We start from the raw sequence: 13,067 nt of genomic DNA, 5'->3' as shown, positions 1-13,067 counted from the left end.
ATGTTTTCTCATCTTCGAGCTCGGAGCAGAAGTTTGTTTGTCAGCAGAACTGGATCTGGACCTGGATCTGACTCTGAAGATCTGGATCTGCTGGACTTCAAACCGTGGAGCTCTGCACAGGTCAGTGAGTCACTGAAGATCATCTTTGTTTTTAGAAATCAGAATTATCTTTGAACAACCTTTTTTACCCTTAATATTGTATTTTTATTTTTATTATTGTTACCGTTTTGTTGTTTCTCAGTTTGTCAAAGTAAATAAAGTTAATATTAATGTTAAAATAAAATATTTACAGTTATTTACTTTTGAAGAATCAAACGTGTTTATAATCACGTCGATTAGCAATAACGGCAACAGTGTAGTAAAATGTTATGTCCCGCCCCTTTCCCATCAGCCCTCAAGTCAAAGCTCCGCCCCCAAAACTCAACGATTTGTGGTGTTTTGTTTTTTTGTAATTTTACTCAAATATATTTTTATCGGTTTTCTCCGTGTTTTCAAGTTTTTTTTTATAAGAATTTAACAAATATGAACAAACATCTTTATTTTGTTGTTGTTTGTAGGAAGTGAGCAGAGACATCTACGATCTTTACGCAGAGTACGAAGACGAGGAGGAAGAGGAGGAGGAGGAGGAGGAGGCGTTTCCGAAGTTTCCGTCCGACGCGTTGCCGTCTCCGGACAAACGCCGCGTCCTCAACATCAACGTCGGAGGAACGGTAACTTCACCAAACTTCATCTGCAATCGTTAGCTAAACAAAATAATATCTGCGTTTCATTTGTCGCGTTGCACGTTCTCCACCGGGGGGAGCTGTTCGTTGATTTGATATGTTTCTATACATACGAACAAAGTGTCGATTCGTTTCGATTGGCGACCAAGTCACCAGCACCAGCTCCCCCTGTAGGTGAACATTTAGACTGCAGTTGCCACCCACAGGCACAAAGAGGAACTGCTGCTGTAACATCAGCTTCGATGTCGCAATTGAACCACGTTTACGTCACGTTTCTGTTTGAACGTTTAAAAGACATTTTTGGGTAAATGTGTCATTTCAAAGCTCGTTTTTCTTTAATAATCGTAAATTAAAAATTTTTTAAATGTCGGAAAAAATTTCTTTTACACCAGGTTTTTTTTCGCAAAAACTGTCGCAGATCGCACATCCTTAAGCGAAAACTCGCATTTTATGACTTTCTTCTATTTCCTGCAGTTGTACCACCTGCCGTACGGGTTAGCGCTCAGATATCCGACGTCGCGTATCGGTCGCTTGGCCGCGTTCACGGATCACGACGCGAAGATGGAACTCTGCGACGATTTCGTCGTCGGCAGGAACGAGTTCTTCTTCGATCGCGATCCCAAAGTTTTCCACAACATCTTCAGCTTCTATCGGTGAGACGAGATCTTTGAGTTTGAGTTCGTCCAACGTTTACGTTTAATAACTGTCTGTTCTTCTACTTCATCATCATCATCATCAGAACCGGAGTTCTGTGGATCAAAGACGAACTGTGTCCTCGCAGTTTCCTGGAGGAGATAAATTACTGGGGCGTTCGGATCAGAAACAGTCGACGCTGCTGCCGCGTTTCCTTCGAAGAAAGACAAGACGAGCTGAACGACGAGCTGAAGATCCAGAAGCAGCTGATGGCCGAGGTGAACGCGGCGTTTACGTCGATAAACTGCGTCAAGACGGCGTCTTTGCAAGATCTAGAGCTAAGGCTAATCAAGACGGTTGTGTTGTTGGCTAATAGTTAGCTCACTAAAATAAAACAAAACACTGAACCTAAAACTACAGCAATTTTCAAAATCTGCTAGAAAGAGGAAATCTGGTATTAAGCTACAGCGTATAAGATAGTGGCTAACTACAGTAGCTAATTTAGCATTTACAGTAGGTGAACTAGCATTAAGCAAAGTTACAATGGCTGAGCTAATGGCTACATTAGCTGCTTTGAGCTCTCCTGTCAGGAAAGACATAAACAGCTAGCAGCTACATTAGCTCAGGTAGGAACTACAGTAGGTGAACTAGCATCGTACTGAAATCTCTCGGAAGGACTCGATCATTAACTAGTTAAGCTACAGTAGCTGAGCTAGCCACTACGGCAGCTTATAGTAGCTAATTTAGCATTTACAGTAGGTGAACTAGCATTAAGCAAAGTTACAATGGCTGAGCTAATGGCTAAATTAGCTGCTTTGAGCTCTCCTGTCAGGAAAGACATAAACAGCTAGCAGCTACATTAGCTCAGGTAGGAACTACAGTAGGTGAACTAGCATCCTACTGTAGCTGGAACTATAATCTCTCGGAAGATTGTAGGATCGTTAACTAGCTACTTAACTAGTTATGCTACAGTAGTTGAGCTAGCCACTACGGTAGCTTATAGTGGCTAATTAAGCATTAACAGTAGGTGAACTAGCATTTAGCAAAGTTACATTAGCTGCTTTGAGCTCTCCTGTCATGACAGACTTAAACACCTAGCAGCTACATTAGCCGAGGTAGGAATTACTACATTAGGTGAACTAGCGTCCTACTGGCTGGTACTGTAACCTCTCTCGGAAGGACTCGATCATTAACTAGCTAGTCATCTAGTTAAGCTACAGTAGCTGAGCTAGCCAATACAGTAGCTTATAGTAGCTAATTTAGCATTGACGGTAGGTGAACTAGCATTAAGCAAAGTTACAATGGCTGAGCTAATGGCTACATTAGCTGCTTTGAACTCTGGAGGACTCGATCATTAACTAGCTAGTTAACTAGTTAAGCTACAGTAGCTGAGCTAGCCACTACGGTAGCTTATAGTAGCTAATTTAGCATTTACAGTAGGTGAACTAGCTTTAAGCAAAGTTACAATGGCTGAGCTAATAGCTACATTAGCTGCTTTGAACTCTGAAGGACTCGATAATTAACTAGCTAATTAACTAGTTAAGCTACAGCGGCTGGACTAATAGCCACAGTTTCTGAGCAGCTAACTAGCCGCTACAGTAGTGGCTAGTTAGCCGCAGTGGGATTGTTGTGCTTAATTTTTTTTGAGACGTCGCCACCTTCAGGATTCACTGGTTCAAAAGTTGATGTTTTATTTTATAGCCGAGACGTTTAGTCTTTAATCTGTGGACTCATTCAAATCAACTTTATTAATCACCATCGTCTCGACACACGGAGACAAAGATTCTCTCAAACTGTTGTTGTTTTATTAACGTCTCTCGTGTCCTGTGTCCGTTTGTCCTGCAGGTGGAGCTGGAGGAGAACGAGGAGTTATTTGACCACATGGTGTTGGGAGCGACCAGGAGGAGAATCTGGCTCCTGACGGAGAAGCCGTTCTCCTCGGTCGGCGCCAAACTGATGGGCGTGGCCTCCTCTGTGTTTGTGCTGGTGTCGCTGGTCGCCATGACGCTCAACACCGTGGACGAACTGCAGTATAAAGTGTGTGTGTGTGTGTGTGTGTGTTTCGTCGATGAACCTGAGCGTTCAGAGTGAAACCAAAGGTCAAAGGTTAAAATCTGTCGATCTGTGTCCAGACGGCGTGCGGTCGTCCCAGCGGCAGATTCTACGGCGAGCACGTGGAAACCTCCTGCATCGCCTTCTTCACGCTGGAGTATCTGCTGCGTCTGACGTCGGCGCCCGACCTCGGGAGCTTCGCGTGCAGCGTTCTGAACGCGGTGGACCTGATCGCCATCCTGCCGCACTACCTGCAGATGGCGCTGGAGCGTTTCGAGGACGAGGACGTTCACCCGCACGCGGGAGACCTGAGGACCGTGGGACGGGTTGGAAAGGTAAGAAGGTGGATTTTGATGCTTTAAAGGTCGTGATGAGGTTGATCTGGTTCTGGTTCTGTGCAGGTGGGTCAGGTCCTGAGGATCATGCGTCTCATGAGGATCTTCAGGGTTCTGAAGCTGGCGCGTCACTCGACAGGACTGCGAGCGTTTGGCTTCACGCTGAGACAGTGTTACCAGCAGGTGAGAGCGGTGTTTCCCCAACCCTGATCCTCAGGGAACTCCTGAGCCCTGCCGTGTTTTAGATGTGGCCCTGATTCAAATAAATCTCCAGCTCTGCAGAAGCCTAATAACGAACTTTTGTTTAAAAAAAACTTTTAAAAACTAAAAAACCAGTGTAACTAAAAGTTCAACTTTTGTCCAATTTTTTTTCAAACATTTTAATGTTTCAACTTTTGTAAATTTTTCCAAAAAATTTTATATTTCGATTTTCAAATTTTTACGGTGGCCCAGAGGTGTCAGGACAAATACAAAAGCCACAACACGAATTGTTGTTTTTATCATTATTTAAAAAATTTTTTCATCAATGTTTCAACTTTTGTCCTTTTTTTAAATTAATGTTTCATATTTTGTAAAAAAAAAAAATGTAATGTTTCAAATTTTGTAATTTTTTTCCAAATAATTAAATATTTCGATTTTCATTTTTTTTAATTAATGTTTAAATTTTTGTAAAAAAAAAAAGAAATTATGTTTAAACTTTTGTCAATTTTTTCCAAAAAATTGAATATTTCGATTTCAATTTTCTTTCTTTTTTTTAATTAATGTTTCACCTTTTGTAAAAAAAAAAAAATCAAAAATGTTTCAACTTTTGTCAATTTTTTCCCAAAATTATAATGTTTCATCTGAATCAGGGTAACATCTAAAACATGGCAGGGCAGAGTTCCCTGAGGACCAGGGTTGGGTTGGGAAACACTGAGTTAGACTCTGAGACGTCATGTCCTTAATATTCTGCCCCCTACAGGAGGAAGTGAACAGCTCACACCAGATATGTGTGTGTGTGTGTGTGTGTAGGTGGGCTGTCTGCTCCTCTTCATCGTCATGGGGATCTTCATGTTCTCGGCCATGGTTTACTCTGCAGAACACGACGTCTCCGACACAAAGTTCACGTCTATGCCTCACGCCTGGTGGTGGGCGACGGTGAGTCGCAGCAGCACGTCCACGTTTCCTCTGAACTCACCTGTTCACACGCTAACGTTTGTTTATTTGTTTGTTTGTTTACCGCCGCAGGTTAGCATCTCCACCGTGGGCTACGGCGACATTTTCCCAGAAACCAACCTGGGCCGCGTCTTCGCGTTCGCCTGCATCTCCTTCGGCGTGATCCTGAACGGGATGCCCATCTCCGTCCTCTACAACAAGTTCTCCGACTTCTACGCCAAGCTCAAGTCGCAGGAATGCGCCGCCGTCACCAAGGCGCGCGGGAAACTGCGCTTAGCTAGGCGAGCGGCGCGGAAGTTCGCGGAAGTCGCTCAGCAGAAGACGTAAAAAGTCGGCGCAGCGAGTCGACTCCAAACTGTAGCTGTAGTTTTTCGATTTTGAAGTTTAAAGATTAGCGTTCTGGTTTAGCTACGGCTGATGCTAATGCTATCAGGTCAGAGGTCAGAACTGGGAGTTTCAAACCAAATTTATGTAGCGATTTCAGACGGGAGGCTCCGCCCCTTCGCACATGTAAAATATCTTTTTGGAACGATTACATTATCGTGTGAATCGTAAATTATTTTTGTCGTGATAATCGCGACAGGAATTTAGCTTTTTTTTTGTGTGATCGGAACTGTGCTGCAACGAACAGGAACGACCTCTGACCTTGTAAACTCCGCCTACAAATGGAACGTACCATTTATCAAACGCACATCTGAACCAGGACCAAACCAAAGCTCCTCTCCGTTTTAGATCAGTGTGTGTTTTTACGCAGATGATGCAAACGTTTATCTTTAGTTTTTATCCTGAAGAATCGTGAATAAAATGTCGTAAACAAACTTGTTTTTTATTGAACATTTAACCTTAATATTTGTTTATATTTTTTTTTACTTTGACCAACAGCACCACCTTGTGTTAGTGTTGAGGATTACAGGTGAAAGTGACCTCATCATGAACACTTTATTTTCATTATTCACAAACATAAATCCACTTTTTTCCAGGTTTTGTCCACATCCTCCCCCCAAAAAAACCGCTCCCACACTAACGGACGCCGCCGTCGTTGTCGTCCTGGGAGGGGGGCGTGGCCTGTGGAAAACGCCGCTGGACGCGACTCGTGAGAACAACGCGACGGTTTGTTATTTTATACCAACGATAAAAAGTCTCTTATTTGTTGAGCCGCTCCAGCAGGATTTCCGCTCCTTTGTTGTTGCCGACGGTGCCGAGCTGCGACGCGACGGACGCCAGCGCGTCTTTGACCTCCGACGACACGGACGCGTCACAGCTGCTCAGGAGGCTGCAGACAGAGGTCAGAGGTCAAAGGTCAAATGAGATTAAAGGTTGTTTTTTTTGCACCTTACAGCTGAGGTAGATGTTTATTATTTCAATCTTTTTTTAAATCACATTTAAAGAGATTGAATTTTGATTTAAAACCAACAAAAACCATGTTTTAAAGTCACTGTTTCACAAAAAAGCAAAGTCGAAGCCCAATTTGTACTATTTCTTTAATTATTCCTTAACCTAATAAGCAAATTATTAAACCAATTTCTTTAAATCTTTAAAGAAAGAAATCAAACCTTGAAACGTTCGAACAACAAATCTAAGGATTTCAAGCACCTGTAAAAACCCTGAAATATGGACCACCGTGTTCTAAACCTCTTCTTAAACAGGTTTAAGGTTTAAAAACGTGTGATTTTGTGGTTCTGTGTGACGTAGCTTTGGTGTTTTCTGCTCCTCCTTTGACTTTGGAGACGTAAACGAGCAGAAAAACTCCTGAAACTTTGTCCAAAATGATTAAAATAGTAAGTCAATGTGAGCAGCGTGGCTCAACAGCCCCCTCTAGAGGCCTGTGTGTGTGTGAGCACTGACCTGCACAGAACCATGGCTCCTCTGTTGACTTTGACCCAGCTCTTCATTTTCTCCGTCCCCACCGTGTCCACCAGGATTCTGCCAAAGCGCTCTGAGAAACAACAGGATTATTATTATCAACGTCATGTTTGAGAGACTCAGGACATGTTTGTTTGTTTGTTTGTTTGTTTACCTTCCTTGCCAGCCTCTGCCAGAGTGGCGTCCTGCTCGATGAGCCACTTGAGCACCAGGTGACCTGCTGGATGTTCAGCCATGTGAAGCTGAGGCAGAGCAGAGATTATGAACCAATGATCATGTTCACGTGAGATTTTCTACGTCAGTTTAAGTCTACGACGTCTTTAAGAACGCGTTCACGTCTTTATCTTTAACTGTCAGACAGACTTTAACAACAGGAAACTGAAGTTTGTAAACCACTCACTCTCCCACACCAAAGCCCATAGAGAAAATCAGTGATTTTAGCTCACAGGAGCTGCTGTGTCAACATTACTACTAGCCGCTAATGTTAGCATCCATGCTCAGTAACTTGTACCATCATTCAGCATTATATTTTTTAATGCCATGTTAGCATGTGAATCACCTACTTTGCAGCCTGAGATACGCTCACGCTTTTTTTCAAAACAAAATGGCTGCCAGCAGAGATGCAAGCAAAAAAAACCTACAATTTTAGCCACTTTGCTAAACACTTACGCTAATGAAAGCTACGTCACTTTAAATCTACGATGTCTACGTCACGTTTCACGTCTTTATCTTCACTGTTAGACAGACTTAAACAACAGGAAACTGAAGTTTTTAAACCACTCACTCTCCCACACCAAAGCCCATAGAGAAAACCAGCGATTTTAGCTCACAGGGACACAGGCGCTGCTGGTCCTCTGCTGCCCTCTTGTGGTCATTGAGTTAAGTCGAAATTAAATATTTTAAAAGCTGAATTCACTAAAATCAGTCATTGTAAGTTAGTGATGGAGGCAGCAGTGGATCAACAAGTTTATATTTTAAATACTGTGCTGTGATGTTAAAAATCACTTCTTTTCTCCATGGGCTTTGGTGTGGGAGAGTGAGTGGTTTATAAACTTCAGTTTACACAAGGAAAAGTCTGTCTAACAGTGAAGATAAAGACGTGAATGTGTTCTTAAGACGTCGTAGACATAATCTGATGTAGATTTTATTAGTTTAAAGTTTTCCCTTGAAACTGAAGTTTGTAAACCACTCACTCTCCCACACCAAAGCCCATAGAGAAAATCAGTGATTTTAACATCACAGTATTTAACATATAAACTTGTTGATCCACTGCTGCCTCCATCAGTAAGTTAAAATGTCTTATTTTGAAAATTCGACTTGTAAAAACCTTCGTTCAGATTGACCTCAGTGACACAAAGTGACCACACGAGGCAGCAGAGGACCAGCAGCTCCTGTGTCCCTGTGAGCTAAAATCGCTGATTTTCTCACAGGGCTTTGGTGTGGTAGAGTGAGTGAGTGATTTACAGCACTTCTCACCACGCCGCACGCTCCTCCCGGGATCAGCTCCTGATTGGCCAGCTGGGCCACGGCGGTCATGGCGGGTCGGAGGTCGCCGCAGGCCGAGCCCAGGATGTCGCTGACGGTGACGCTGCTGGCCTTGTCCAGCGCCATGGCGACGGCGTTGTCGCGGAGATACTCGAGCAGCGTCGGGGACACGGCCTCCAGCAGCTCCTTCCTCCGAAGGCCGGCCTCCTTTTTACTGAGGAAGAGGAGGATGAAGGTGAGTGTGAGTCGTCATGACGACGATGATGATGATGATGATGATGATCATCACCTGTGGGGGTTCCCGTCTCCTCTCTCCAGGACCCTGATGATCTCTGGCAGCAGGTGAGCTGGGTCTCTGGGGCTCAGCAGATACAGAAGGACCTTCTTGCCGTACTTGTTGTTGATGACCTCGTCCAGAGACGCGAGGACCTCCTGCACGGGACCGAGAACGAGAACGAGACGGTGACGTGAGACCGGATTATAATCCCCCGTATCACAGATTAAGACACACAGTTCATGCACGGGAGCAGAGACGTACAGAGAGAACCACTTGTTTGACCAGCTTTGTGTCGTCCACGCTGTCAAAGATGGACATGAGGACCAGGTGACTGAACTCTCCCTGTGGACACACACACACACACACGGACACACACACGGACACACACAATAATAATAATAATATTAGTAATTCATGACTTTAACTTTAGATTATTCCTGCAGAATAATAATAATAATATTCAGTTTCAGTGACTGTAAACTCACCGTGGCAAACTTCACCATGTAACTCTTCATGGTTTTAATGATGATTTTTCTGTCCTGAAACGTGAAAAATCGGAATTATTACGAGACATTTTTTTTAACGTTAGACGTGTGTGTGTGTGTGTGTGTGTTCTTGTATTTGTGACTTTGTGAGGACAAAAAAAGGACGTTTTGTTTGGTCCTCACTCCTTTAAAAGAACATTTTTGGGGTTAAAGACCTGGTTTTAGGGTTTAAGAGGGTTAGTGTGTGTGTGTGAGTGTGTGTCTGAGATTGTGAGTGAGTCTGTGTGTGAGAGTTTGTGTGTATGAAAGGGTGTGTGTGTGTGTGAGAGAAAGTGTGTGAGAAAGAGTTTGTGCGTGTGTGAAAATGTGTGTGTGTGTGAGAGAGAGTTTGTGTGTGAAAAAGAGTTTGTGCTTGTGTGTGTGTGAGATTGTATGTGAAAGTGTGTGAGTTTGTTTGTGAAAGTGTGTGTGTGTGTGTGAGAGTTTGTGTGTGAAAGTGTGTGTGAGTCTGTGTGTTTGTTTGTGTGTGAGAGTTTGAGTTTGAGTTAGTGTGTGTGTGTGTGAGAGAGTGTGTGTGAGATTGTATGTGAAAGTGTGTGTGTGAGAGTTTGTGTGTGAAAGTGTGTGTGTGTGAGTTTGTGTGTGAAAGTGTGTGTGTGTGAGTCTGTGTGTGTTTGTTTGTGTGTGTGAGAGTTTGAGTTTGAGTTAGTGTGTGTGTGTGAGAGAGTGTGTGTGTGTGTGTGTGTGTGTGTGTACACACCTTGGCCGTGCCGTACCACACACAGTTCATAGCGACTCTGGCTCCGTCGTGTGTGTGAGCCATGTAGACGACAGACTCTCTGATGGACTCGATCATTTCCTGCTCACAAACAAACAAACAAACATCAGTGTAAACACGTTGCAGACACATGAATTCACCACATCATCATAACAAAGTGATGTAAAAGTCTCACCGTTCTCTGTTTCTCTGGAGAAAACTGGAAAAAGTCCATGAAGACTTTGTGAACCAGAGAGTGTTTGATGACCTGCTCTCTGAAAACATCATCATCATCATCATCTTCATCACCATCATCACCATCATCATCATCACCATCATCATCACCACCATCATCTTCATCATCATCTTCATCACCATCATCTTCATCATCATCATCTTCATCACCATCATCATCACCACCACCACCATCATCTTCATCATCATCATCATCATCATCACCACCACCACCACCACCACCATCTTCATCATCATCATCTTAATCATCATCATCATCATCATCACCATCACCACCATCATCATCATCATCATCATCACCATCACCACCATCATCTTCATCATCACCACCATCACCATCACCATCATCATCATCATCCCCATCATCATCATCATCACCACCATCACTCTGACATCACAGCAGATTTGATGCGTTCTTACTTCTGAGCCATAGGTGTGAGGATCTGCTTCATCTCGTCGATGATGTTGTTCAGTTTTCCCGGGTTTTCCTCCGCGACTTTATCAATGGTGTTACACACTGAAGACTGAACACACAGAGGAATTATCAGATTAAAGAAAATCTGATGAGTTTAGACACTAAGGCCCTGTCCCCAATACCTCCCCTAACCCTACATTTTTACCCTAACCCTACATTATTACAACAAAGATGGCGGCCGCATCTGCCGAGGAACATTTTCGTTGTAATATGTTTTCGCAAATAAGCACGTTACAATGTCAAAATGTGCTGGAATATGTTGGTTTGATACACATCCAGAGACGACCGTTGAGCTTTGAACACTAATGTCAGAAAATAAGTGACCATTTATGAAACCAGCTAGCTAACTAGATAGCGAGCGGCTACCCGCCGAGCGCCCCGAGAGAGCGCGCCCGCCACGCAGAGCTGCATGACGGGCAAATGTTCTCGAAGCACCCGGCGAAAACAGCCGCTAGCTAGCTAGCTAGCTCTGCTACATCTGTGTAGTTTTGTCAGTGTGTGGATGCGTGTAGCGGCGTTCACGTGAACACGAATACCCCGGACTCGTCAGATATTTCAATCACATTTGCAATTGTCAGCAATTGTCAGCAATTGTCGCAATTGTCGCAATTGTCAGAATTGTCAGCAATAGTCGCAATTGTCAGCAATTGTCGCAATTGTCGCAATTGTCAGCACTTGTCGCAATTGTCAGCAATTGTCGCAATTGTCAGCAATTGTCGCAATTGTCAGCAATTGTCGCAATTGTCAACACTTGTCAACACTTGTCAACACTTGTCGCAATTGTCAACAATTGTCAACAATTGTCGCAATTGTCAACAATTGTCGCAATTGTCAACAATTGTCGCAATTGTCAACAATTGTCGCAATTGTCAACAATTGTCGCAATTGTCAACAATTGTCGCAATTGTCAACAATTGTCGCAATTGTCAACAATTGTCGCAATTGTCAACAATTGTCGCAATTGTCAACAATTGTCGCAATTGTCAACAATTGTCGCAATTGTCAACAATTGTCGCAATTGTCAACAATTGTCGCAATTGTCAACAATTGTCGCAATTGTCAACAATTGCTGACAATTGTGACAATTGTCGCAATTGTCAACAATTGCTGACAATTGTCAGCAATTGTCGCAATTGTCAGCACTTGTCGCAATTGTCAGCAATTGTCGCAATTGTCAGCAATTGTCGCAATTGTCAACACTTGTCAACACTTGTCGCAATTGTCAACACTTGTCGCAATTGTCAACACTTGTCGCAATTGTCAACAATTGTCGCAATTGTCAACAATTGTCGCAATTGTCAACAATTGTCGCAATTGTCAACACTTGTCGCAATTGTCAACACTTGTCGCAATTGTCAACATGTGGCGTAGGTAAGCACGTTCGCTACGTTCACTACGCCAAATCTACGTCGGTTTTAGTCTACGACGTCTTCAGGACACGTTCACGTCTTTAAAAGTCTAGCGGTGAGATAATGACGTGTGTGTGTGTGTGTGTGTGTGTGTGTGTGTGTGTGTGTGTGTGCGCGTGTGTACCTTGCAGACGATGAAGGTGTTGCCGTACAGTTCCTCCGTCAGCATCAGCCTCTGAGCGAGCACGGCTTTGTCGTTGTACGCGTACTCGACGATGGAGGACGCGGCGGCGTGACGGAGCATCGGCCGCACGTGACCTTTCAGCGCCCGCATCACGGCCGCCACCACCTCTTTGTTCCTGCACACACACACACGCAACTGTGTCACACACACACACACACACACAAATCTGCAGGTGTGTGTGTGTGTGTGTGTAGGTCACACTCACCCATACATGAGTAGCTTCTTCACCACGTGTTTTCCATACTGAGACTTACACAGATCAACGATGTCGTCTGTAAACAACAACAACAACAACACTAACAGTTAATTATCTGCCTGATTATCTTAATCATCTAAAGTAAAAAGACTTAACGTTCACCTTTAAGTTCGTCAAACACTTCCTGTCTCTGCTCGTGGCTGCCGAACTGAATGAAACACTGCAGCACTCGCACCGAGTCGTGAGCAAACGCCATCTAGAGGCAGAGAGAGGAACATACACACTGATCAACAACAATATAAATATGTATTTTAACGTGGTTTTAGGTCTCTTTTTCCACTCCTTTAGAGACAATAACGTCTGTTTTCTTGTCTCAAACGTAATTTGTTGAACTTTTCTTAAAACATTTATGGGAATATGTTTGGAATAAGATGTAGTTAATTCACCAAACCAGTCAATAAGACATTAGCTCGTACAGATCTATACGGATGTGAAGGATTTTTGAGGTCAGGAAAAACAAAGACTCACTTGTTTGATTTTCCCGCGAATCAGATCGTGAAGTTTCTTCATGAGCTTCTTCTTCATGTCGTTGTCACAGTTCTTCCTGTTTTATTTCACACAAACATCACAATAATGAATGAACGGGGACTTGATTTTGTTTATTTTACATGAAACCCTTTGATTTAGTGCTAAAGCTCAGATGATTAACTGTTCTTCGTGTGTGTGTGTGTGTGTGTGTGTGTGTGTGTGTGTGTGTGTGTGTGTGTGTGTCTCTCTGACCTCC

The 13,067-nt window shown here is 43.4% G+C and overlaps 2 protein-coding genes across 2 annotated transcripts in view; one reads left to right on the top strand and one right to left on the bottom strand.

The window, feature by feature from the left end:
- Positions 1-5,224, top strand: kcnv2a (potassium channel, subfamily V, member 2a; the record flags this gene model as incomplete). Its single annotated transcript, XM_083910300.1, has 9 exons — positions 1-120; positions 558-710; positions 1,197-1,375; positions 1,462-1,633; positions 3,201-3,392; positions 3,488-3,742; positions 3,809-3,925; positions 4,754-4,879; positions 4,970-5,224. The coding sequence occupies 9 exons, from the start codon at positions 1-3 to the stop codon at positions 5,222-5,224; spliced, it is 1,569 nt and encodes a 522-aa protein (XP_083766426.1).
- A 578-nt stretch (positions 5,225-5,802) lies between these two features.
- pum3 (pumilio RNA-binding family member 3) overlaps positions 5,803-13,067 on the bottom strand; it is an 8,690-nt gene continuing 1,425 nt past the window's right edge. Inside the window, exons 4-17 of the mRNA XM_083910289.1 lie at positions 12,812-12,887; positions 12,446-12,539; positions 12,293-12,359; positions 12,028-12,202; positions 10,440-10,543; positions 9,961-10,039; positions 9,768-9,866; positions 9,008-9,061; positions 8,784-8,864; positions 8,535-8,677; positions 8,237-8,459; positions 6,915-7,002; positions 6,743-6,833; positions 5,803-6,170 (exon numbers count right to left, since the gene is read on the bottom strand). Coding sequence (XP_083766415.1) covers positions 6,041-6,170; positions 6,743-6,833; positions 6,915-7,002; positions 8,237-8,459; positions 8,535-8,677; positions 8,784-8,864; positions 9,008-9,061; positions 9,768-9,866; positions 9,961-10,039; positions 10,440-10,543; positions 12,028-12,202; positions 12,293-12,359; positions 12,446-12,539; positions 12,812-12,887 — 1,504 coding nt within the window. The 3' untranslated portion in view covers positions 5,803-6,040. The remainder of the gene's footprint in view (positions 6,171-6,742; positions 6,834-6,914; positions 7,003-8,236; positions 8,460-8,534; positions 8,678-8,783; positions 8,865-9,007; positions 9,062-9,767; positions 9,867-9,960; positions 10,040-10,439; positions 10,544-12,027; positions 12,203-12,292; positions 12,360-12,445; positions 12,540-12,811; positions 12,888-13,067) is intronic.

Source organism: Microchirus variegatus, assembly GCF_963457635.1.
Source record: "Microchirus variegatus genome assembly, chromosome: 1".
NCBI lineage: Eukaryota > Metazoa > Chordata > Actinopteri > Pleuronectiformes > Soleidae > Microchirus > Microchirus variegatus.
This window is presented reverse-complemented; position numbering and strand designations above follow the sequence as displayed.